Source organism: Drosophila kikkawai, chromosome 4, assembly GCF_030179895.1.
Source record: "Drosophila kikkawai strain 14028-0561.14 chromosome 4, DkikHiC1v2, whole genome shotgun sequence".
In the NCBI taxonomy this organism is placed as follows: Eukaryota; Metazoa; Arthropoda; class Insecta; order Diptera; family Drosophilidae; genus Drosophila; species Drosophila kikkawai.
Window position 1 is genome coordinate 1,448,095 of NC_091732.1, and position 27,518 is coordinate 1,475,612.

Consider the following 27,518-nt stretch of genomic DNA (forward strand, 5'->3'; position numbering starts at 1 on the left):
GGTCCTGTTGTATTGTTAGATTTTTGGAGATTTGAGTGCTCTTGGTGCTTGAGTCCGGGTCCTTTGAGTTGTTGAGGTCCTGTTGAATTGTTGAGTTTTTCAAGATTAGATTGGTCATGGTTTGAGAGTCTGAGTTCTTTGGGTTGTTGAGGTCCTGTAGAAATGTTGGATAGTTGGGGATTTGATTTCTTGGCGATAGAAGAGTATAATTGTGAAGTTTCGTTGGAGAAGCGTGCATTGAGAATTGTATTGGCCGTTTTGTTGTCACATCTATGCGTTGTTTTAATGGCTTGGAGTTCTTGTTGTCTGAGGAAGACAGGACATTTCTTGCTGGTGGAGTTGTGAGGGTCCGCTAGTTGTTCAATGTTGCAGTTAATGCATTTTTGGGGTCTATTGCATTTGTCGTTGGAGGTCGGGTCGATATGATGTTCTTCTCCGCAGTTGTAGCAAATTTTTTTATTTTTACAGAATTTGTGGATATGGCCGTATTTAAAACAATTGTTGCATCTCATGGGCAGTGGGATATATACCCCGACAGAAGTCCGCTGGTAGCCGATCATTATGTATTCGGGAAGATTGTGCGTATTGAATGTAATGATTAAGAGGCCAGTCTCCTTTAGCGCGCCGTTGTCTCTTTTAAGAATTTTACGAACTTATGTTACTTTCTGGTTTACCAGTTCTTGCACAATTACGCTGTCTTCTAATTCTCTTAGATCGTTCGAGTAAATAACTCCTTTAGATGAGTTTAGAGAGTTATGTACAGAGACAGTGACGTTAATGTTGGGTGCAAATGCTTTAAGTCTCATCAGTTTACAAGCCTGAACAGAAGTTTTAGTTTTAACTAAGAGAGTGCCATTACGAAGAGTCTTGCATTCTTCAATTTCACCACCACACGTCAAGTCGATTTGTTTTTTAACAAGGAATCGATTGATGTTATTCAGGTCGAGTCCGGGGTCTGTTCTGGAGATGCTAAGATACTTTGGTCCGGGAGATGTTAGTATTTGGTCTGTTATGGCTCTTGGTGGGCCACGGTCAGGGGGGTCCCCCATCACTACGTTACAATGCTGCAGCGTTGGTTGAGTTGATCTTTTTTTTTTTTTATTTGAAGATGATATCAGTAATGAACGGTAAGGATGAAAAGGGTAAATTTTGTCAAAAAAAAAATGTGGTTCGTTGGAAAACAAATTTATATATTATAAATAACATAATCAAAATTTTTTTGTAAAAAGGGCAGTTAGATTATTTACCCAGCTAATTTGTCGAAACGGAAGATTATCAGGCCTGTCCCGGTTATCGAAAACGGCAAGATTTTTTCGTTTTTGATTTCTTCGATTTTCATAAAATTCAGAAATAATGAAAAAGGTAATATCTTACAGTAGATGAAAATACGTTGAAAAACAACGAACTTATAATTTTTTCTATTAATTTCCCGATTGTTCCTATGGCAAATCGTCCGATTTTCATAAAATTAAAACCGAAAATCTGAAATAATATAAAATGGCCATATCTGAAAAATGATGAAAATATGTGGAAAAACAGCCAAGTTATAATTTTTTTCTACAAATTTATCAAACATTTGTATGGCAGCTATATGATATAGTCGTCTACATATATAGCAGTGAGAGTATTCAGAAGACTATATTCAAAGTTTCATTCAGATAGCTTTAAATCTGAGGGACTAGTTTGCGTAGAAACAGATAGACGGACAGCTAGATCGACTCTGCTGTTGATGCTGATTAAGAATATATATACTCTATAGGGTCGGAAAGGTCTTCTTCAATGCATCGCAAACTTCTGACTAAAGTTATAGTACCCTGAAAGGGTATAAAAAGGGGAAAACCTATAATACTGTCTTGATAAATCTTGAAATCTGACTGAATGTCATTCAGTCGTCAAGGGAATGCCCAGTATGTTTCAAATGACTGATTTATTGAATATATCGGCGATATATTGCGATACTCAGCCGATATTTGAGGTTGATTTAGAGAGCTCATTAGCCACAATGGCTTTTCAGTCCATCAGTCGATATTTTCAGCAACTCGGGTCCCTATATGTCGGAAAATATCGTAAACGCTTATTTCAGTTGCCGATATTTTCAGTCATTCCCTCAATTCGGGCATAAAGGGATAGTCCCAGATAGTCCATCCAAATAAAATGGAATCAGTCGTTGACTAGCTTTCATAGCGTTCGGACGTGCCCTTATCGCTATCGTTATGTTGTGTGCCGAGTGTAATTTAGAAGTTTCGGCATCCCAGCTTCGCTCCACAGAGGCTGTTCGCTGCGCTTCTCTTTGCCGTCGGGTATTTCATGCTGCCTGCGCTGATTTGCCTGCTGATGCAATCAAACTCTTACTTAATCCGAATATACTGTGGCAGTGCGATGGCTGTGTTGTAGCCAATGACTCGCACTCAGAAATTGATGAACTCGATTCTAAAATCTAAAATCTAGAGTATTTGTACCAGCATCTAAACTCTAAATTTTCGGAAGCTTTTCCTACCAAAGGGGACTCAATACAACACACCAACAACGTCACCGTTAGGCCTAGTCATAGGCAAGCTGCCAATGCAACGGTAGCTCCACAATCGTATGCTGCCGCTGCTTCTTCATCGTCGGTCCAGGGCCAAGGTGTTCGACCCCCGAATGCTGAGAGAGACGGTTTTGTAAAAGTTCTACATAGGAAGAGGAAGAATATTAACAATAACAAAAAAACCGTCGTTGGAGTTGCATCGGCTTCGGATTCTCTCCAAGTCCTACCAATCGTCAAATATCTACATGCCGGGAAGTTCAAAGCGACTACAGAGCGCGAGGCTGTTTTAAATTACGTCTCTTCTAAATTAAATGTTGATGCCAAAGCATTTTCCTCCATCAAACTTATTAAAAAAGTCGTAGACATATCTACTTTAAAATTCGTCAAATTCAAACTCGGCGTTCCTGACCAACATTATAAGGCTATCTTCAGTAATGAGTTTTGGCCGTGCTCTGTCAAGGTCAAAAGGTTTGTCCATAGGGAGAGGACAAATAAAGAGGATACTATTATTGATCTGGGTGGTCCTTCAAGAACGTCAACCCGAACTCATTCGTCAAAAAACCCCCAGTGATCGACATCGCTGGTGTCGACGTCTTTGTGGATCATACTCTTCTTGCCCATCCCCCCCGTAATCATATGCTCGGACAAACCCCACAGCACTCGCAGCAGCTTCCTCTTCCTCTGCACCTACGCTTGTCATCATCATTTTCTACGCACCAACAACAACATCAGCTGGTGCTTTTGCCGTCTTCTTTATGTGATATTCGCCTTGGCTTCACGCCTTCGTTCACGCTCTCAACGCCCCCGCTGCTACAACAATTTTGGCTGGAGTTGTTGTATTCATCGTCTGCTTTGCGTGTAGATGCCGCTCTGTGCTTGGTTTCGCCGTTGGATCTTCTCCGTCTTCTTTGGATGCTGTGTGCTGGCTGGGCGCGCTCCCTTGGTGCTCTTTATGGATTTACCCATCAACAATAACAGCTGATGCAGGCTGATGTCATTGCTGCTGGATTGCAGTTATCTGCAGGCCCGGCTCTCTTAAGAAATTATATTCGCTCTTTTCAACTTGCTTCGACGCACTTGGATTTTATGAAACCAATCAAGATTGGAACTATATCGCTACTTAAGGCTGGACTAGTTGCTCATAAACCGCACCTTGGCTCATCGAATTGTGCAATAGATGATATGGTGGTGCCCCCCGCTTATCCTGAATCTGCGCATCCCTCTTCATCTTTAGTGAATGGTGATAGCCCCAGCATAAAAATATATTTTCAAAATATATCCGGCATGCGTACAAAGACTGGCGCTGTCTATTTGGCCACATCGTCCTGTGATTATGATGTCATTATACTAGTTGAAACTTGGCTCAACATGGACTTCTTCGATAATGAATTTTTCGACGCCAATCTTTACCAAGTATTCCGAAAAGACCGGGATGCCGCTAAGACGCAATGCTCCAGAGGTGAAGGAGTTCTTATTGCTGTGCGCCGTACTCTGATGTTCAGTTCCATCCGGCTTTGGAATGATGACTGCCTTCTTGATCAACTTTGTGTGTCTCTCGCCGGACCCGTGGAAACTATTCTTCTGGTGGTATCATATATTCCCCCATGCAGCAGTTTCGAACTATATAAGGCTCATGTGGATAACATCGCCCGTATTAGTCAAGATCTTGAGGATTCGCAGTCGATCTGTGTTTTTGAGGACTTTAATCTTTCCTCGCTGGTGTGGGTGCATGGAGTGGACTCACCATCAATGATTCCCAGTAATCTGCATCTGCCTCAGGAAATCTTGGTCATAGATGATCTTTTCAGTCTCGGTCTGGTCCAGATAAATCACGTATTTAATAAATTACATAAACTTCTAGATCTAATTTTTGTAAGTCAAGATCTGAACTTAAATCTAGTTTGCAGTAGTAATCCTATTTCTGAGTGCGATGCCAACTACCAGCACTTACTGATCTCATTATTTACTTACATATATTTTCGCCTTATAAACCAAGCACATCTTCATTGTACATTAATATGAACAATTTAAATTTAATTCGAAATGATATTAAGCATGTTAATTGGGTTGAGGTCCTTTCGCATGATAATTTGGACACTTGCTATGATAACTTTTTAATAACTATTTCAGCTATCATTAAAAAATAAGCAAAAAAAAGGCTCTTCTGTTCGTATAAATTACCATGGTATACGCATGGGCTTAAAAAATACAAGAATCTCAGAAATAAGTTTTATAAGCGATACGTTGAAAATGGTAATTCAGCTGACTTCGATAGATATAAACAGCATAAGCGCGAGTTCGAGTTCTTAAACAAGTTCTTGTACAACCAATACATAGCAGATGTGGAAATGAGATTAATTAACAATCCTAAATCTTTGTGGCATTTTGTTAATTCCAAGAAAACAACATCATACATCCCCTCCCATATGTCATTAGATAACTCGTCGGCATCCTCTGATATCGAAGTGGCAAATCTGTTTGCCAAATACTTTGCGTCGAATTTCGAGCCATTATCTTCATGGAATGATGATTTCACGCTTCGTTCCATTGCTCCAAGCTCCAATATTGGGAGCTTATATGTCACTGAGTCCGACTGCCAACTCGCTGTAGAGAGCCTTAATGACTCTGAAAAATTCGACTGTGATGGTCTCTCACCTTTTATATTAAAAAGTTGTATTGGCGTTCTTTCAGAACAAATCCCTCTCCAGCGGTGTTTTCACTCAGAGATGGAAATTGGATACAGTTACTCCCGTTTTTAAGTCCGGTGGAAAAAATATCATCTCCAATTACAGGCCAATTGCAAAGCTTAGCAATATATCTGAGATGTTTGAACGAATTGTTGCTAAGCAGCTCGCCTTTTCATCAGCCCTAACCAGCATGGTTTTGTGCCAGGACGTTCGACTACCACAAGCTGTTGTTACCCATTTTTGCATTAATGTCTTTTCGAAACAAAAGCAAGTGGATGTGGTATACACTGACTTTGCTAAAGCATTTGATAAGGTCTGCCATAGTGCTTTGTTGGCTAAGCTCGAAAAAATTGGCTTCCATTCATCAATGTTGAATTGGATAAGATCTTACTTAGATGGCCGTTGGTACAGAGTGTTGTGCAATAATCATTCTTCGAGTCCGTATATAGCGACATCTGACCTTCCTCAGGGGAGTGCCTTGGGCCCTTTTCTTTTTATTTTATTCGTAATTGCAGGACTTGAGGTCATAGCCGGCTTCGATTTTATAAAAATCAAAGACTCGGCTTTTGCTAAAAACAACAAAAGGAACTTGTCAATAGACAAGCAGCAGCTGTGGCGACGATCGTTTCGTTGGAGCTACCCAACTCATCAGACCACTTGCTGACCATTGCTAATTTTCTTGGTACTTTACCTTCAATCTTAGCTTAGACTCGTTGGGAAGCGTAAGTTTCGATGTAAAGTCAAAAGCAAACCCTGAAAATCGGCAATAGTTCCTTTTGTTGTTTTTAACCAGTTGTTTGGCATGCAAGTCTATCAGACTTGCCATAAGCCAAGCTTTAAAGCTTTTACGTATGGTGACGTGGGCTTTTTTGGGGCGAATCTCCCCTTTGGTTTAGTTTGTTTTGTAGCATCGACCTGTTTTTGTTTAGCATTCGTAATTGCAGGACTTGAGGTCATAGCCGGCTTCGATTTTATAAAAATCAAAGACTCGGCTTTTGCTAAAAACAACAAAAGGAACTTGTCAATAGACAAGCAGCAGCTGTGGTGACGATCGTTTCGTTGGAGCTACCCAACTCATCAGACCACTTGCTGACTATTGCTAATTTTCTTGGTACTTTACCTTCAATCTTAGCTTAGACTCGTTGGGAATCGTAAGTTTCGATGTAAAGGAAAAAAAAAATTTTATATATAAACAAGAAAGGAAGCTAACTTCGGCACGCCGAAGTTTGTATACCCTTGCAGATTGGTTTCAATGTTTATATTATAGATTTAAATGCTGAAAACACTCAAAAAACTGAGTTTCATTACATTTTACCTATACTTATTATGTTTACAGTTTGACAGTTACAGTTTTACATTCCCAGCTTTACATATTTTATACATTTACCGATTGCTTCTATGCCATCTATATGATATAGTTGTCCGATTTTTATAAAATTTTTACCAAAATTCTAGAATAATAAAGAAAGCTTATATCTCAGAGTAGATAAACATACGTTGGAAAACAACGAAGTTATAATTTTTTTTCGATTAACTTCCCGATCGTTCCTATGGCAGCTATAAGATATAGTGGTCCGATTTTCATAAAATTTTTAACAAAATTCTGGAATAATATAAAATGACCATATCTAAAAAATGGTGCAAAAATGTTAAAAAAACATCCAAGTTATAATTATTTTTCTAAAAATGTATCAAACATTTGTATGGCAGCTCCGACATATATAGCAGTGAGAGTATATAGAAGACTATATGCAAAGTTTCGTTCAGATAGCTTTAAAACTGAGGGACTAGTTTGCGTAGAAACGGACAGACGGACGTGGCTAGATCGACTCGGCTGTTGATGCTGATCAAGAATATATATACTTTATAGGGTCGGAAACGTCTCCTTCACTGCGTTGCAAACTTCTGACTGAAATTATAATACCCTGCAAGGGTATAATGACATTGGCCAATGCTTTAAGAGCTCGGAATTTTTATTGTTTGCCGATGACCTGAAAATTTTCAAGTCGGTAAGTTCGGTCCTGGATAGTAATATGCTTCAGGATGATTTGGCCAGAGTTGGAGAGTGGTGCTCTCGGAATAAGCTGCCTTTAAACCTGTCCAAATGTTTCACTGTCACGTACAGCAAAAGGTTCAGCAATTCGTTTTTTCCGTACTCGATTGATTCCTGCCTCCTTGCATGCAAAACTGAAGCACTTGACTTGGGAGTTATGTTTGATGCTAAATTCCTCTTCATTGACCATATAAACTATATAGTTCCAAAAGCGTATGCTATGTATGGGTTTATAAAGCGAAATGCGGCTCAATTCACTGACCCTTACACCAAGCTTAGCTTATTTTTTTCTTTTATAAGGTCCAAGCTTGAGTACGCTTCGTTCATTTGGAACCCGACTGGATCGGTACATTCCAACCGCCTAGAACGTATTCAGAAAAAGTTTCTGTGTTTTGCCCTTAATTCCCTAAATTTCCATGAACCAGTTCCCTCCTATTCCGCTAAATGTCGTCTTGTGCACTTGTCATGTCTACACGATAAAAGAATCGTTACTAGTTTACTTGTCATTTTCGACATTATTTCGTGCAAAATCGATTGTCCTCCATTGCTTAGATGTATAAATTTTTCTGTTCCTAGTAGACACTTAAGAACATTTGAGCCATTTTTCTTGCCTATTTGTCGAACGAATTATGCTTTAAATGAGCCTATTTATAGGGCCTTATTCTTTTACAACAATCTACCGCCAAATATGCGACTGGACCCTTGCCTACCAAGAGCTTTAATTAAGAAGGAATTTTTCTTTATCTATCCACAACCAATGTCAGTTAGTTAAGTTTTTTAGTTGAGTAGCCAGTTAAGGTTGACCGTTGGCGAGATAATAAATAAATAAATAATTTTTTAGCCGATGTGAAATTCCGATTAACACAGAGTTCCATCCACCATCCGATAACAGCTGTCGCTCAATTTGCCGTTCCGAAATTTCTTATTTTGTATCGCATCCGAGTGCATCTAAATTTTACAACTGTTTTTTGGCAATAGTTAGGCGATAGTGTTTCGGTGGTTTCTAATTTTCTTAATAGGGTCTTCCCATGTTGTTATTTAATTTTATAGCGCAGAATACAAAATTGTGCTTTATTTTCAAACATTGATGTTGTTCATTATAGGGTCTTCCCACACACCGTCAAAGCGCATCTACCGTCCGTTGAATGAGATATGGAATTTAAAATGTGGCGCCAAAGCTACAAGCATGCCCAAAATAGTTGTTTTTTCTGTATATTCTTGCCCCAATATGTCCCCAATTGTTACTATTTAATATAAACCGCCTGCCTCTACCTTATTTTGAAGATTTTGGATGCCTATACCACCTATAGACACTCTTCGGGGAATTTGCTCTTTGTTAGAGAAAAATCATTAGAAAACTAAAATTCCTTGTCATTTAATTCATTTAAATTTGGTGCGGATAAATTCTGACGCAATCTGTGCCTTTCCCTGTTGTACAACAGCCAAAATAGTTGGTAAATGCTCCATTTCAAATTTGCAACTGCCAATTCGACAGTCTTTGTTTACGTTTTCATGAGCCACAGCTGATCGATCAGCTGTTCGGATGCCAGATGCACTTTGACGCTCTGTGGGAACACGAGTTTCGCATCTGCGAAAAATCCCAAACGTTCCTCACAGATGCGCTGTGAGGGAAGACCGTATTAAACATCGATGCTCCACAGTGATATGTTCAGTGGAAAAACTGCATCGTATAAGGCGGTATGGTATTTTGTGATATCTTGTAACTTTGTTTACGGTCACATTATTTCTTTTACCTCACATAGCACGTGTTTTAAGGTTTGTTATTAAAATTCGAAATGGGATTTGGACGGCCTCGTGGTGGTGGCTCTGGCAGAGGATTTCGTGGCGGCGGAGGCGGAGGATTTAACAGAGGTGGCCCTCGTGGTGGACGAGGAACATTTGATAATGGTACGTTAGGTCTTACTAAAAAGTTAAGTTCGTTACTAAAACGCGTAAACACATGCATATATAATTTACAGGCCCACCAGATCGTGTTATTCCATTGGGTAACTTTGTTTACTCCTGCCAAAACGATCTGGTCTGCAAAGTTGGAATTCAAGATGTTCCGTATTTTAATGCTCCCATATTTCTTGAAAATAAAGAACAAATAGGAAAGATTGACGAAATATTTGGAACAGTTCGTGATTACTTCGTATCCGTGAAATTGTCGGATAATGTTTATGCCAATAGCTTTAATCCGAATCAATCTTTATATATCGATCCTGGCAAACTATTGCCAATCGCTAGATTTCTACCTAAGCCCCCACAACCGAAGGGAGCTCTAAAAAAGTGCAGTCGCGGTGGAACTGGAGGTAATTCTGGCTTTCGAGGAGGGTTATCTCGCGGTGGATCAGGTAAAGTCATTAAGATATATGTATAAAGTTTTATAATATTTTAAATACTGTTTTATTCTTCTATCTTCGATAGCTGGTCGCGGCGTTGCGCGAGGTGGCGGAAAAAATAATTTTGGAAGCGGCGGTGGATTTAGAGGGCGTGGCGGTGGCGGAGGTGGATTCAATAGAGGAAGAGGAGGTGGCTCCTCTGGTGGACGCGGGCGTTGGTAGGTTTTTTGTGGTTACAATATTCAAATCACAAAGAAACCTTGCAACATTACATGTGCTTGAATTTTTTCTATAATATTAACAGCTGAAAAACAAATTTCCCCAAATAAAGATTCATTACTTTCATAAATAAAAGTCTGCGATCACTGAGCGTCATTGATCCAACTAAATCGCGAGATATTGTCGTTCAGCGAAGAAGCAATATCATGCTGAAGGATCATTGGCGGCTTGATGATATTGTTTGCAGGTGATTTCAGCCAGACGTTGCCAGTAATTACCCGTGGAACGCGTGCAGATGAATTGAATGCTTGCCTGAAGGCATCACGTAAAGGCATCATCATAACGTAAAAACATCGCTGACCACTAATATGAGAGTTCAACTCCAAAATAATCAAAGTGCTGCACAATTATCCAAACAATTGTTAGCTGTTGGAAATGGAAAAGTCCCAGTTGATGCGACATCTGGATTAATTTCTCTTACCAACTACTTTTGCCGATTTGTAGACTCCCAATTAGCTCTTATTGAAAATGTTTTCCCAAACCTAAGTGAAAATTATGCTTGGTTAAGGGGTTATATACAGTTGTAATAGATGAAAAAATCTACTTTTTTTAATTGCATATTCTCCAAGTATATACTGTTGCGAATACTCTCACAAAAATTCATTAGAACCGAGGTTGTAGCTATTATAGCGCACTACCTGCACATCGACTGGAACAAACTTGAAACATTAAACGCGATTATCTCAGAATCTTGTTTTTTCGAAATTACCTTTGCGGTGGACACGATTACTAAAAAACTATTAATCCCCGATCAACACCTGATTTTGACCACTTATTTATTATAATAATTTATTAAGAATTTTCAATTTTTTTGAAAACTTTTTTTTAGAGCATAAAAATCGAAAATCTTATACCTTGAAAAAGAAATTTTTTTTTTTTAAATCGTCTTCATTTTTTTTATCAACATTTTTACAAATACTTCGTCCAGGGACTAGGCAATACAATATACTAACGAAATTTTTTTCAATCTTTGATTTCTGATTAACCGATCTCGGGATATGATGTCCACCGCAAGTCACCATCGAAAAAAGAGCATCTTGGAATTCGGCCATAACATTTTTATTATTTAATATTTTTTTATGAAAAAATTTTAATAAGAACCCAGAAACATGTACTAAACAACGTCGGCAAAACATTTTTAATAATTATTTTTTATGGTTTAAAAAAAATCGATAAAATTTCATTTTTTTGCGCGGTACAACTGTATATAACCCCTTAAATCAAGGACCCATTCTTGCTGCAAAGATTAATGATGTACACGCACTGAATTTCACCATTCAATCAAAAATGTTACAAATATCGCCTGGGATGCGCACCGAGGATAGGTTGGCAGGTCCATGATGAGGTCAAGTGGAACATATCTAGAGCGTCTCCTACTATCCACACCGAAGGGGAAGTGTGGAAGGAACGCGAAAGAAACGATACACCCACACCAAGGCACCGAAAGAGCACTGGCGTTGAAAACGCTTCTCGACCCCGCTTGAGAGAGGCGAGAAAGTAGAAAAAGGAATTGGTGAGAACCGAGCCTATATAGGGCAAGAAAATGCTGAAATATAAAGTTTATTTTTAAAGTTTATTAATCTGAAGTTAAATGTTTATTTTTGAAGTTAAATAATAATAAATACTGATAAACATAAATAAATTTATGTTTCATTTAAATTTAAATAAAATCGATATCCTAAAGAAATTAGAATTGGAAATAGATATCAAAAATGTATCTAAAACGTATCGTCAAAAAACCGCAAACTAACTTATTCAAGTATCGTCAAAGGACCGCAAACGGTACTTTTTCGGGTTCCCCAAAACTTAAGTTTGGAATATTTTTAACGAAGTTTTTGTCTACAACTTCAATAACAAATATTTCGTCCTTTCCCCACTATGGATCTAAGCCAATTAATAATAATAATTAAATAGTATATAGCTGTTTATAAGGATAATTCTTACCATATATTCAATTCTGTGTGTATGGGCACGGAAACCCTCTTAACTGCATGAATAATAATAATGGTAATAATAATAAAAAAATATTGCCACACTTTTCAACATATTTTTGTTTTTATTTTTAAAGCGTACATAATGTATTTTAATTCTATGTATATATTTATTAAACGTTAATTAATTGTTTTTTTTTTTCAAGTATTATATTTACTTAATTCTTTACGTTTGTGTGATTGCTATCATGTTGCCAATATATATTATTCACTTAAATGATAGTGTAACATTTATTATTACTATCTTTTAATACATATTTTTGTTAACCCTTGCCACTATCTATCAGTCCAATAATTATATATTGACTTAAAAAGTGCTTAATTATTACATATATAACTTCCTAGCTGCGAATAATAGTATAAGAAATTTAATATTATTACAATATATATTATATGTATATACGTATTATAACATAGGTTTTACTGTTTTCAAAAACGTTATGTTTTATTCTGTATTATTCAGAGAAACGAGATTGGTTCTTAACTTAAAAACTTCACTGACTCGACAAAATATAATACTAAAACATAGACACTTATAACAATAATGATTACATTTTACATTTGTTAAAAACTGACTTCAATAAATAAAAATATATCAAGTAAATATTGCAAAATCGTTCCAGCGAACACAAAATCTTAAAAAACACAGAAAAAATGGAAGCATGAATGTGCACTTTATATAATACAAATTATATAAAAGTGAGATTTTAAAACTAAGCATAAAGACACATAATATGAATAAAAGGATTCCAAATGAATCAATATATCTATTTAATATTATTATTTCTTTATTACTTAATTTTGTTATGAAGTCGAAACATATATAATATGCTTTAAACAGTCTTTTTAAATTGGCAATGGCTATATATACATTGATTCAAATATATAATAAATACATCATATCCTATCAAGACGCATTCCCTTATACGGATTGTAAGATTGTTTGCGAGTTTACTTTACTTTACTTTTATATACAATATCCACACATGACTAGAGCCATATATAAATCCGTAATTATTTTATCACAGCAATATATTTAATTTTTAATTTTGTGGGTTCTGTCTGTTCATGTAATGTAAATACTGTAGATCCCCTTTACTTTACCAGAAATACGCATGCTGCGAAATATATTGAATTATTATTAATTAAATATTGGCTCTCGGTCTAAACTATTTATTTATATCCTTTTTAATTTAAGTCCTATTATGTGTTCTAAAATTAAGTTTTTACTGTTCTCAACGTTAGCTCTGGTGCATATAAACATCAATTAAAGAATTAAAGCAAACTTCTTTGCTTAAAAACATCAAGAATATAATCGGTTTGTTTTTAAAATTCAGGGTTAGAAAAGATATATAACTGTCTGTATATGTATGTTGAATTCATATTAGTATTTTTTAATATTGGTCACTTTATATTTATTATTTAAATGTTTAAATGTTTTCACTCTCATTCAAGAATAATAAATGAATAACGCAATACACAATGCCCATTTGTTGACTAGCCGATCGAGCTTACATTTTCTTTTCATTAATATATTGTTTTGTTTAATTTATGTATGATTGACCATGGATTTACATAAGGCTCTAGTTTTTCCATTTATGTTTTTTTCTCGTGCGTTTTAAATATTTAAATTACACAATACAATATTTTTTGGGATATGATGGAGTGTTTACTTACTGTTACGGAAATAGAGATATGTTTAATTAAGTACATAATGATCGCCAGAAAATATTTACAGCAAAAAACTAGGCAAGAATTATTCATTCTTGATGTGACTTGCAAACCAAAATTTCAGTAGGAAAACATACTATTATTTAATTCTGCATGATAATTGTTGTAATAAACTTTAACAAAAACAGAATCTCGAGACTAGTTAAAAAATTGCAATACAACGCGCGTCAAACTCTGTCAAAAAAAACAAATAAATGATCGATTCATTTAATAATTTAATTTGTTTCTTATAAATCCGCGGCGTTTTTTATGTTTGGAATAGTAAGTAGTTATATCAGGTCTTATGGTCAATAAATTCGTAAGCATTTGTCAGTATCAGTATATTCTATGTAAAAGTGGTTGTCTATTTACAAAGTTTTATATATATTTTTTAAAGTTAAAAAATTATACCTTCTCGGCTTATTAAATACATGAAAAATAAAGTCCCGAATGCGTGACATCTTCTTGGTTTATTATATATATGAAAAATAAAGTTCTGAATGACAAAGAACCGTTTTGAAATAACCATTTGCCTTATCTTTCACAAAAAAAAATTTCATTTATAGCAAGACAAAATGATTATTTTTTGTGGTTTTTAATTATGGTATTGTTGTTTTTAATGTTTTTTAAAAGTTAAAAGGCATTAAATATACCATATATTGGTAGTTATTTGATATCAAAAAAGAAAAGCAGACATTGGAACGCCTTGCAATTTTTAAAATTAGATAATTGAAAAATTTATTTGGATTTTTTCCCCATTATTTTTTATATTTTTCCTATTACATCTATATGATATAGTCACATTTCCCATGTAAGCTATATGATATAGTGGTCTAGCTCGTTTCGACTAGTTAATAGGAACAGAAACTTCCAACTGAAATTATTATACCTTACAAGGCTATAATAAAACTTTACTTGAGACAAATAATTATTGAAACAAAATGTTACATTAATAAAGAAAAACAATAATAAATTCGGAAAAATTATTTTTTTTTTCAATAGATTTCAATAATCCATTAGCAAATTAAGGTAGTAGATACCTTGTTTTGTTTTCTGTAGTATTTTTATTTATTATTCTGATCTATTTGGCATTGCCTCTAGCTTGAGATATATATATATATATATATATATAAATATATATATATAGATAAATATATATATATATATAGATAAATAAATATATATATATATATATATATATATATATATATATATACATATATATTAGGGAAAGAAATCAATAAGTCTTTGTTTGGCCTTCGACAGAGCTGTTTTTACTGGTTTTGTGAAAATCGATACCTTTTAAATTTAAAATTAATTTTAAAAGAAGTAATATTGTTTCTTGTTGGCACTAAGTAGTATTTATTTAATGGCCACTTTTGTTTACGGAAGAATGGCGATGGGATAGTTGTGTAAAGGAGGATTATTGCACATAATGGTGTTTATACAGTTCTCAAATAGTTGCAATTAGTTGTTCCATATAAATCTGACGATCTGTCACAAAAAAAGTTGTGGTAGGGTCATTTGCTTAGATTTTTTAACCGAATACTCTCGGAGCATGCTAGTGTAAAACTAAAAGGCGACTGCTCTGGACCACGATTCTTCTATAGTATAAGGTGGGCTCATCGCGAGAGCTGCTCTATTTTGCTGTTGCAGCAAGTGCTTATCGTTCTTACAAAGCTGATGAGACCACCTAATATTATAATAATATTACTCTGGACAGTCTAGAAAACAACATTGGCACGCACATATGTAGGTGTCTAATATATGGGACACCTATTACTTTATAGAGCAATGTCCGAGAACAGGCTCTAAACAGCGAAAACAATTGAACCCTGTACATAAACGTATTTGGGTTTCCTCTGCTAAAGATTCTTCTCTGTGTCTGTTATGAAACGCTGATGGCTCCAGTTTCTGTAGCGCCGGCGCTTGATGGAGTCTTGCCGGAAGCATTTGATTGCTGATGATGATCAGTGTTTTTTTCATGATTACTATGACATTCAGCAGCGCTGGTTTTTTCAGCATGATGGGAACTTATAGACATCATTGCCGTTGTCGTTGCATCATTTCTATTACTACTAGCCACTACCACTTTATTTTTGTTATTTACTGCAGACGTTGTCGTCATATGGGTAACATTTAACAACTGTTGTTGTTGGTGTAAATGTTGACTAAAGCTGCTCTTTAACAGCGAAGATGGCTGATGATGATTTGTCAATTGATTAATGCTCAGGGGATTGTTAATGTCTCGCGGATTAGCACCAATTGGATTTCGTATAATGTTTGGCATTACGGGAATTGGAATTTGAGAATTGTTTAAATTATTTAAGCTAATATTATTACCAAAGAACGGTTCTAGCTTATTAGTAGTTAAACCTGTACCTGCGGTTGATGTTGTGGTAAAAACGGGACTTAACCCCATTCCCAGGTGACTAAAACGATTGCCCAGCAACATAGTTTGAGATGAGGAAGTCCCGCTTGCTCCTGGAATACAGTTAGCTCCCGGAATACTGCTGTTAATCCCTGGCATACCAGTTGTTACGGGCGAAACTGTACTTGAGGTACTCGGGGTTGTCCCGCCACTACCACTCGAGGCTGATACCGATGTAGACGTTGTAGAAACTGATGTCGAACGTTGTTGCTGCTGCTGCTCTGTAGCACTACAATTGATCAATAGAGCAGCTGGATTTGGCGTCGTTGGATTAATAAAATTAATCATATTTAAAGGACTTGCTAGGCTCGTAGTGGTGGTCGATGGACTCTGGGCAAAACTGGACATAGATCCATGATCCAAGGATTCCGCATCATCATCTATTTTATTCGCAGTTTCGTCTGCATCGACGCTTCCACAGCTTCCATTAAGCTTGACATCATCATCGTCCTCATCGTCGTCATCGTCGTCGCTTCCATGATCATCCATGCCGCTTCCATCTTCCAAAATTCCTCCATTTCCATTCATTGCCTCCATATAACGAATGCATTTCTTCTTGCGCCTAAAAAAAATAAAAGCAAAAAAAAAAAAACAAAAATAAAAATGGTTTATAAGTTTAAAAGTGTTTATAAAAAATTTTGTAATCTTAAAAGTGCAAAGATATAGACATTCCAAAAATATTGAATACACAAACATAAGAGGATTTCATGCTCAAGAGAGGGATTTCGGTATTCGTATTCAAAAACCTGGAAAAAAAATAACACACAAAAAACACACAGATTACTATTATTAAAAATAATTATAAAACAAATAATTTATCCGCATGCGCTTCTTAAAAAATGCAACTGCTTTTTATATAAAAATTTTATTTTGACTGAAGTGGAATTTTATGTCGATATACAGGGAACAAACAACATGCCGAAAATTGTAATATTCTTCTTGCATTCCACGTTTGCTTTTATTTAACTAATCAAATTAAAAAAAAAAATTTTTAATATTCTAATTTTAACATTTAAACCAGAAAGGAAGCTAACTTCGGCACGCCGAAGTTTGTATACCCTTGCAGATATTATTTCATTTCAATTTACCTATACTTATTATGTTTACAGTTTGACAGTTACAGTTTACATTCCCAGTTTTACATTTTCTTTACATCTACCGATCGTTTCTATGGCAGCTATATGATATTGTTGTCAGATTTTCATAAAATTTATACCAAAATTCTGAAATAATAAAAATATATGAAAATAGGTTGAAAAACAACGAAGGTATAATTTTTTTTCTATTAATTTCATGATCGTTCCTATGGCAGCTATAAGATATAGTCGTCCGATTTTCATTAAATTAGATCCGAAATAATTAAAAATAGCCATATCTGAGAAATTATTAAGATATGTTGAAAAACAGCCAAGTTATAATTTTGTTTCTAAAAATTTGTCTATCATTTGTATGGCAACTATATGATATAGTCGTCGTATGCCATTAAAACGAAAAAAGAAAAAATTAAACCCTTGCTTTTCAACAAATTTTTATCTCCTTTGAGAAATGGTAATTTTGTATTCATTCAGAAATTTGGTTTTAGTTTTATGAAAATAAACGACTATATCATATCTGTCATTGAAATTACCGTAAAATTTGTAGAAAAATTATAACATAGCTGTTTTACAACTTATTTTCATCTACTTGAAGAAATGGTCATCTTTAATTATTTCACATTTTCGGTTTATTTTTACTAAAATTGGAAAAATATATATCTGCCATAAGGATGATCGGTAGATGAAGGGAAAAAACTAAAGCTGTGAATGTAAAAATATAACTGTGAAACTATTAATATAATAGGTATATTTTTTGTTGTTCAGCAAATATCTTTATAATTTATATTAACTTAGATATTTCAAATCCAAAATATTGTTATTGTATACGATTTTAAAATATGTTTTTGAAATTTTATAAAAAACTAATTTTCGTGTATGACTTATAAATAAAAATATTTTTTGTATGGGCAACTCCCTAATGTCTAACGCGACATTTGTACGCATTCAAATTGAAAAAAACATGGGAAAAGACTTTATATTAATTTTACAAAATTTGAAACTTAAAGGTCTTGGTCAATTTTGGAAAATTGCTCGTTTTCAAGAAATTTACAATAATTAGGGGCAGTCCCACGCGACCGTGCAGAATTCCCTTTAAAAAAAAACAACTTTCAGCACTTATTTCTGCGAAACGTGATGAAAGATTTTAATGCAATCAATAATGTGTAAATTTATCTTCATAATGTATTTGGTTTGACTTAAAAATATTAGGTAGTTTTTTTAATTTGAATTTTAATCCCTGTCGCACGCCACATTTTTCCCCCCATATATAAACTTCGGCGAGCCGAAGTTAGCTTTCTTTCTTCATTATACCCTTGCAGGGTGTTATAATTTCAGTCACAAGTTTGCAACGCAGTGAAGGAGACCTTTCCGACCCAATAAAATATATATATTCTTGATCAGCATCAACAGCCGAGTCAATCTAGCCATGTCCGTCTGTCTATCTGTCCATCTGTCTGTTTCTACGCAATCTAGTCCCTCAGTTTTAAAGCTATCTGAATGAAACTTTGCATATAGTCTTCTATATACTCTCACTGCTATATATGTCGAAACGGGCCGGATCGGACGACTATATCATATAGATGCCATAAAAATGTTTGATAAATATTTAGAAAACAAAATTGTAACTTGTTTGTTTTCCAACATTTTTGCATCATTTGTGAGATATGGCCACTTTATATTATTGCAGAATTTCGGTTTTTATTTTATGAAAATTTGACGACTATCAGGCCTGTTCTAGTTTCCACTTCCGCAAAATTTATTCGGATTCGGATTTCCCTGACCTGTTCTAGTGTTCACTTCCGAAAAATTCTTACGGATTCGTATTTCCCTCTGTTAAGTCTCTGTTAATTTGCAGACGAAACGCACGGAAACTTTCCGTGTGCCATTTGGCCGACGGATTCAAATCAGCAAAATCAGAAATTAATTATTTTAAAATACAATGCGATTATGTATATTACAAATGTTAATTGTAATCTATTCCTTGAAGTTTTGGGAACATTATTGCACAATTGAATTAATTAATACTAACTTACTTGATTTAAAAATAATTATTTTCTGGGTGCACCTTAAAATCGGTTCGATTCTAACCTTCAAGATTATTGAAAATCCGCCGCCGCTGTGTCGTATTTGAGAGGGACCATTTAAGGGTGGTCAGCGTTTCAAAAAAACGGCATATATTTAAGATAAATTTTGAACAATTACTTTTTATGTTGTTTTACAATTAAACGATCTGCTATTAGGGTAAAGTATATGAAAAAGTGTTTTTGTTTAAAATACCAGGCAGTTTAATCTACAAACTGAACTAAGTGTTATGCGAAGGGAATTATTTCTTAACCCTCGGCAACTCTACTCTCGAGCATTTTGCGACCAGAACAGCTGGTTGCAATTACAAATATTTCAAAATGTTTATTTCCAGCCGTAAATGCTTATTCCTTCGATTTTATTAAGTAAATTAGAGCTTCATTACTATCTATGAGTTGGAGACTACAGCGGGCCAAAATCTGATCAGCCCCTTTTAGAAAATCTTAGACTAGGAAATCTCTTTTGTTGAAAGCGACCAGCTGATTTTGTTTGGGAATTTAAGGGAAATTAAAAAAAAATTCCTTTAATCACCAAGGGAAATTCGCTTATGTTAAAGGGAAATCCGAAAATGTTATCAAATTCACTTCCGAGTGGAAACTAGAACAGGCCTGTATATCTTATACATAGCTGCCATAGAAACGATCGGAAAAATAATAGGAAAAAAAAATAATTTTGTTGTTTTTCAACGTATTTTCATCTACTCTGAGATATGAGCTTTTGTTATTAATCTAGAATTTTGTTTTAGATTTCATAAAAATCGGACAACTATTTCATATAGCTTCCATAGAAGCGATCGGTAGAATGTAAAACTGTAACTGTCAAATTGTAAATATAATAAGTATAGGTCAACTTTAATGAAAATCTGTTTTGTGTGTCTTTTCAGCATTTAAATGTATTAAATAAATATCAAAACCAATCTGCAAGGGTATAAAAACTTCGGCGTGCCGAAGTTAGCTTCCTTTCTTCTTATTCAATTTGAAGAAGATTGGCACGGGACATAAAAGAAAACAACAATGCTAATCAAAATATTACCGTTATAGGTAATTGCAAAAGGAAATATCGTTTATTTTTGAATCCTTGCATTCTCAGCGGGATGTTAGAAAGTAAGAGTCGAAGCAAATTGCCTCTAGTTTAGAAGTTATTATCAAAACAAAATATGCGCTTTTTAAAGTTGTTTTTCATAAAAATAATGAAGAATCGAGCTCTTGTAACTATTTCCTAGTCGATTCTATGGAAGCTATACGATAGTCATCAGATTTTCAAAAAAAGAAATCCCAAATTCTTAATTAATACAAAAAGACCATACAATTTTTTCTACAAATTTCCCGATTGTTCCACAGCTATAGGACATAGTCAGCTGATCCTGCCCGTTCCGAAAGTGAGTAGTAGTCAGAAGACTATCTCCAAAGCTTTATTCAGATAGCTTCAAAATTGATAGTTTGCGTAGAAACGGACAGACGGACGTTGTTAGATTGACTACTCTGCTGCCTCTTTCCCTGCGTATGTAAATCGTGCCTTGAATATATTAAAAATATTAATCTATATATAAACCGCAAGCTTTAAAAAAGGCAATTAAATAAGAAAGCCAATTGTTATATTTTAAAAGAAATCATAATGCGGTTATTGCTGGTATAGCTCGTACTACCAATAAAACATTTAAATAATATTAAAAATAAGTGAAACCTTTTTCAAACAACATACAAATTGCTTAATTTACTGCTTTAATTAACAACGACTATAGAACAACGGGTAAAACAACAACAATATTAGGCTTTAATTCAAAATGTATATCAGGGTTTTTCTACGTGTTATTTAAAAAACACTTTTAAGGTTTAAATAGAATATGACTTTTTAAAAATATAAAAACTTAAGATTGATCCTTAAATTACCAATATTCTTTATATAAATATATTATTTGCAATGATCCTTAAAATCCACGTCAAGTCATCTTCATTTCTTACAAAGACAACCGAAACTTAAATAAATTATATAGACTCATTTTTAAATTGTTTGTTAGTTATCAATTTTTTTAAGCAATATTTGTAATTTTCGGATCAATATATTATATATAATATTTAATAATATGTTTTATTTTAATAAAAAAAAATTAAACAATGGTGTTTGTTGTGACAATATAAAATCACGCTTAACAAATTGTAATTATTTTGAAAATATAAATAATAATGATAATAAACAATTAAATTAATATGAATAAAAATTTTTTTTTTTGTATTAGGTTTTCGTGCGATAAGTAAATAATAAATTTTATAAAATATAACCCTGATATGCATTTGTATTATTATTAATTATTTTATAATTTGTTTAGTTACTGGTCTCTCTTTTTCTCTCTGGGCGTTGGAGTAATTTATTAAGATCTCTTGTTTTTATATTTGATCCTGGGATCTCTGGAACGTCAGATTTCTGTCCCGCTTGTATATATTTCTTGTGTTGTAGTAGAGATCGATCCCTTACAAATTGACATATGTCGGTGGTGCTTGTGCCTGTGCTTGCTGTTGTGGCGACAATTGCTGTGAGCAAGCTGCAACTTGTATGCCATTTATTGATCCGTTTCCATTACTGCCATTTGGAGCCATCATCAATTGAACATGTGTATGAGAAGACGAGGTGGATGATGATGAGGAGGACGAGGATGACGATATCGCACCGCCAACAATGCCACTTACAATGGGTGCCAACATGTTAACAACGCCAACACCGACACCAGCACCTGGTGAACTATTACTGCTCGTAGTGATGCTCATGCCGCCTCCTCCGTTATTATTGTTGCTTACAGTTGAAATGGTACCCAAATTGGGACTTTATTCAACGTGGAAAAGTCAATAAAATGTAGTCCAATAATTAATATAAATCACATCATTAGAACAGGCATTAAGAAGATAGGACAGCATCAGCATATTTTTATAATTATTTAAGGTACTTTTAAAACTAAGATTCTTTTGAATTTTAAAACTAAGATTCTTTTGAATTTTAAAATTTAAAATAATTTGTACACATAATTATTATTATATTAATAGTCGTTCTTATATTAGTATTTAATCACAAATAATTTCGTTAACAAGTAATTCATTGTAGGACCAAGCCATACAATCGGATGTCCATTGCTCTGATCTTCGACTATTTTTTTTTTTATCAAATATTATATATATATTTCAATACATAATAAATTTAGAAAAAAAATAATTAAAGTAAGCAAATTTGGTTACACTTATTTACAAGCATTACCCGCCAAATCATTCAGTTTATAAATAATATTTAATTTTAATAAACTAATAATAAATTATATTCATTTTGTTGGGGTTGCATTTATCGTGATTACTGTTAAAATTAAATAATATATAATGGTATTAGTTAAAATTAAAGTGTATACCTATATTCGTGTCTGTGTGTGTTGTTCTTTTTTATTGTGGGAATGGTTTTTAATTAAATCTAATAGGTATCATATTGTGCACTTTATGTCTTAATAAACATTGTATATTTATATCAGTTTAATTAAATCAAAATTCACGCAAGATAAAGACAAAAAATAATATTGTGTGACATAATAGTTGCAGCAGCAAATAAACTAAAGTATAGAATTTAAAAATATATATTTTTTCGTCAATGGGCAACATTAACCTCTGAGCAATGCAATTCCCGACACACCTTGACGATGTTTTTTTCTGCCTGAAATTATTTATATATTTTTTTAAGTTTTTACTCACAGTTTAAACATATTTTATTATAACATTTTCATCAATATATTTAATATATATTCCTTTAAAATGATATATGCCTATTTTTATGGACAAGAAAACTTGCGTGAATCTTGTGTAAGCTCTATTTTGTGTAATAAACAATACAAATTTGAACTAAAAATGATAAGGTGAATGATAAAAAAGGTGTTAAGAAAACATACCTGCAGGGCTTGCACCATTGATTTTGTTGGTCCAATCCAAAACGAGCTCGACATTTCTTCATATTATTCCCTGGCAAAAAAAATAATTGGATGTTTAGATTACATCTTTAATATATTATCATTTGTATTTGTAGTTTTAATAATGACTGGTTAGGCATCGAAATATTAGTGATTTTAATGAATACATATATTGAGAATACAAAAAACTTAAACAAAATTACTAAAAGCTATGCTCAACTGTAGAAAATTAAATGTAGAAAAATCTAAAAGCATGCAACATATCACATGCCTTGCATGTATAGATTTTTGTTTTTTAGTAACTACAGTTAGGTATAAGTATATAGTGGTTTGTTTCCTAAATGTTATACTTTTAATTTGGAATATGTAGTCTTAATCCAGGATTTTCTTGATAATTAAAATCTTCATTTAAATATATTTTTTTTTTTTCTGTGAAACCGATAGACAATTACAAAATTTATTTATATATTTAATATATATATTTACATAATTTTATTTGTATGTACATTTAAAAGTATATTAAGTCCGGTTATCCGGTGTCTCTGTCAGTATTAATGATTTAATTGATATAATTTTGGCTTTAATATAAACCGATTTGGATGTTTTTATATCGTAATTAAATTAAAGAAAATGGGTTATCTAACCTCCTTCGTTGGTATCTTGCTTCCGCTTCCGTTTTTTGCCGCGAGAAGCATTTGTGCGAGAGCTCCAATCGGGATACATTTGCATGTGCAGCTGGCGTTCCCTTCGCGCCAATTCGTAATATTTCGCCTGCTCCTCACGCCCCAACGCATGCCACTAGGTTTTTTTTATTTTATTTTTTTTTTTGGGATATATATTTATATATATTATATAATAATATATAGTATGCAAACATAGTATATCGGAATTTATGGAATATATAAGTTTATATTTAACCAAGCTAGAGTTAATATTTTGTTAAGGTACTTTCTTAGCAAGAAATAAAGCTGCCTTTTCTTTCTGAAAACTATACCATATATTAAAAAGATACAAGATGTTTTTGATCCTGTGTATTAATAAAAACCGGTTTGAGATAAAAAAAAAAAAATATAAAAAACGTTATTAAGGTATTCCCTAAATGATAAAACCTCCAATTATTTAATTATTATATATTTTTTTTAAGGATATTATATTATATACATTTATTTTTAATATCTATTATATTGTCTGTAGCAGTCAGAAAATGGAGTCATATCCGCTGGTCATATATCTCTCTCGCTGATCATACATAAAACTCATCTGTATTTCTTTTAAAGATTTTGAAATTGTCTTTTTAAAGAAAATAGAGCTAGAGCATGTAACGATCAATCATTTTTGCCGACGCAGTCTGGAATAGGTCTTTCAAAAAAGCTTAGTACTAAGTACTATCAGCGAAAAGAGGAAAAGGTGTAACTTTCTGATTTTTGGTCGGGCTGGTGCTAAGATAAAATAAACGTTGTGAGCAAAATATCAAAAGCTTAGCTGAATCAAAAACTGAACAGCTGTTATTTTGTGAGCAAAAGGACGAATTTATACATTTTTAAAGGTTTATTATATCATATTCAAAATAGACATTAGAAATACGGAAAAAATATATTATTGAGCGGCGACGGCGTTGGTGCCTTAGGTTATTTTCCTTCGAATAAAAGCGTCAGTGTGATTCTTTTCATATTTTTTAGTTCATTTATCTGGTCACATTGGTTCTGATCGAAATATATAGCAATTATGCTCACAATATTATTAAATTAAGTTTATTTTATGTAGTAGTAGGCTTAACTGACCACTTGAGATACTTTTGGGTGGGCGCTTACGGCATACCGCTTAAAAAAAAAAGCACTGCGCAATAAATGTCTGTATATAATATATAATATAATACGATTTTTCTTGTGTGCAAGAAAGAAAAGTGTTCTCTCTATTTATGAATGTGTGCATAATTAAGAAAATACAGGCAGTACGTTATAGTATGAATTCAGTTTTGCAACGAAGTCACAATCACAACAGTTTTGACAAATGTTCTTTCAAAGAAGAACCAAAGGCAAAAAAGCTCTGAGCTGAAAATCTGTTAAACGAACACTGAAATGTTCGGCGAATGTTTGCGAGCTCTGAAAATGTTATTTAAAAACTTTGCCATAAAATATCCTGGTATGGCTGGCATATTATTTTTGAAAAACTTAAAGATACTTGTTCCAAAGTAAACAAAAATACTAATTATCAAAAGATTTACATCATTAAGAAAAAAAATCATAGATACGGGAAATTTTGATACGCCATTTTCTAACCCAGTATAGAGCTGCACAAAATATATCGATAAAGTCTTTTAACGACACCATTAAAAAAAAGATCACTTTTCTCCTAGCGCCAAAACTCTATATAAAAACCAACGCAGCATAGAAGAAAAGAAGAAGAACTTTCTGACGGAAAGTTTTATCGGGTACTAGCAAAATATCTTTATTTGTCCCCGAGATACCGTCTTTTGAATTTATATCCTTATTTTTCCATATATATTGTCAAGTTCTACACAATCACAAATATCGTTCAACTACTTTAGCGTTATTTTTTAGCTTGAAACTTAATTTTCTTTCGGTTTCTAGCTTTTTTCAAAGCTTAGGTTAGCTTTTTTATGCCGTGAAGAGTTGCCAAAACTGGAACTAAAATAAGATAAATGTTGCGAGCAAAAAATGTTGCAAACGAACTAAATGTTGCGAGCAACATTACTAAACCGCTGTGGTTTTGCTTTCAAAATAAATCAATTAAATTATTCTTAAAACAAAGAAAAACATTGCTCTCATGGAACGTTTTTCTTGCCGGTAGGATAGGATTAATATAATAAATTCCGTAATGATTAAGTCCATTTTAGGACATTTAGTTCACAAAAGACATTTTAAACGAAGAAATAAACTGTTATTGGTCGTTGACGGCGTTGGGTATTACCCTTCAGCATCATAGCGGCAAATATATCAATAAATAACAGAGCTCGCACAAAACGGTCAACCGTTTTGATCAATCAAATTCTTTCGGAGAGAGAACAACCAACTAGTCTTAAAAAGGGTCTCTCTCGCAGATGTTCTCGCTTCTTTGCTTTGATTGCGATTTCGGTTAACTGTAACGGGAGATCGCAAAGACAAAGCTTTCGGAAAACGAAGCGGCATAGAAACAACTCGCTCGCTTCTGAGTCGAAAAGAGTGCCTGAGAGAGAGGGAGAGGGATGAAGCACTCGTATTTTTACGAAAAATTAAATTAAGGAACTTGTCCTGTGTGACTAGCGCATTAACGTATAAGTATCTTGTACTTGTAGCGTTAGGAAGAAATCTTCAAATAAATAATAATAATAATAATAATAATATTCTACAAACAATTTAAACACAAATTAATAAAGAAATAAACCAAAGTTTGTGTTAATATTTTTTTTTTTTTTTTTTTTTTTTTTTTTTAATTTGCTATTTATTTTAATCATTTAATTTAATTTATTTTAATCATTTACATTTTTAAATGTTTGTTGTCAAAAATGAAGTAATTGTGCAAACAATCAACTGACACTACGCGAAATGTACAAATTAACAGCGAGAACTTTCCGCGAAGAGACCGGTCACACTTCAGACAACGAGCCTGCTCTCTCCGCTTCAACCGAGAGAGAATAGAAAAAGGGCCCATGTCAGAGGTCTCATTGAGAGATTTCGGAACTAACCGGTTACGTAACCTAAATGTTAAGACTTTTTTGGGAATCGGGACTCAACCCTGCGAGCTCTGATAAATAATATTCCAACATTTTATTAGTTGTCATAAATTTTTATTTTGTTTTAAGAAGCTTGAATTTGTAAAGTTCTTGTGACTTCTGAAAGCTTGCTTACATAAAATAGCGTGTCATACGTCCCATATTCGGTCACACTGTTTCCGGATCGATGTGTATAACAATTTCGCTCCCAACATTTCGAATGCATATTTATCTTGTGTTAGTACCAGCCTTTACAAAAAAAAAGTTGGAAATACGTGTCGGTGTGACCATTTTCATGCCGTTTCTTTAATTTCTTTGGTCACACTGGTTCCCAAACAAAATATATATAGCAAATCCGCTAGAAGAATTTTTTACAACAGATTTGACTTATCTTAGTTCCAACCTTTAGTGAAAATAAAATTAAGAGCTAAGACACTTAATTTCTTTAAATAATTATTATATAAGCAATAGTATCGCTATAATACTCCCGAAAATATGGAAAATAATTAATGTTGTCACAGATCTACTATACTATGAACTTGTTAGGCTGTGGACTTGATCGATTTCAAATACGGCTTCGGGCGCATGCTTTTCGCCAATTTTAAATATATATTTGAGGATGTTCAATTTGGATTCGTAATAATAGTTTGAAAGATATTTGAAAGCAAAAAATTTG

The 27,518-nt window shown here is 33.6% G+C and overlaps 2 protein-coding genes across 17 annotated transcripts in view; one reads left to right on the forward strand and one right to left on the reverse strand.

The window, feature by feature from the left end:
• Nucleotides 1-9,015: 9,015 nt before the first annotated feature.
• On the forward strand, nt 9,016-9,963 carry Gar1 (Gar1 ribonucleoprotein). The gene is made up of 3 exons (XM_017161247.3): nt 9,016-9,175; nt 9,247-9,621; nt 9,695-9,963. The coding sequence occupies exons 1-3, from the start codon at nt 9,064-9,066 to the stop codon at nt 9,829-9,831; spliced, it is 624 nt and encodes a 207-aa protein (XP_017016736.1). The 5' UTR covers nt 9,016-9,063; the 3' UTR covers nt 9,832-9,963.
• Nucleotides 9,964-11,924: 1,961 nt separating this feature from the next.
• pan (transcription factor pangolin) overlaps nt 11,925-27,518 on the reverse strand; it is a 66,593-nt gene continuing 50,999 nt past the window's right edge. For 6 of the 16 annotated variants that reach the window (XM_041776714.2, XM_041776712.2, XM_041776711.2 and 3 more), the window contains 2 exons: nt 23,113-23,182; nt 11,925-16,582 (listed from right to left, as the gene is read on the reverse strand). In XM_041776714.2, coding sequence (XP_041632648.1) covers nt 15,478-16,582; nt 23,113-23,182 — 1,175 coding nt within the window. In that variant the 3' untranslated portion in view covers nt 11,925-15,477. Of the gene's footprint in view, nt 16,583-21,531; nt 22,014-23,112; nt 23,183-23,774; nt 23,929-27,518 lie in introns of those variants that run through there. The other 10 variants (XM_070287581.1, XM_070287578.1, XM_070287585.1 and 7 more) reach the window with 7 other exon arrangements.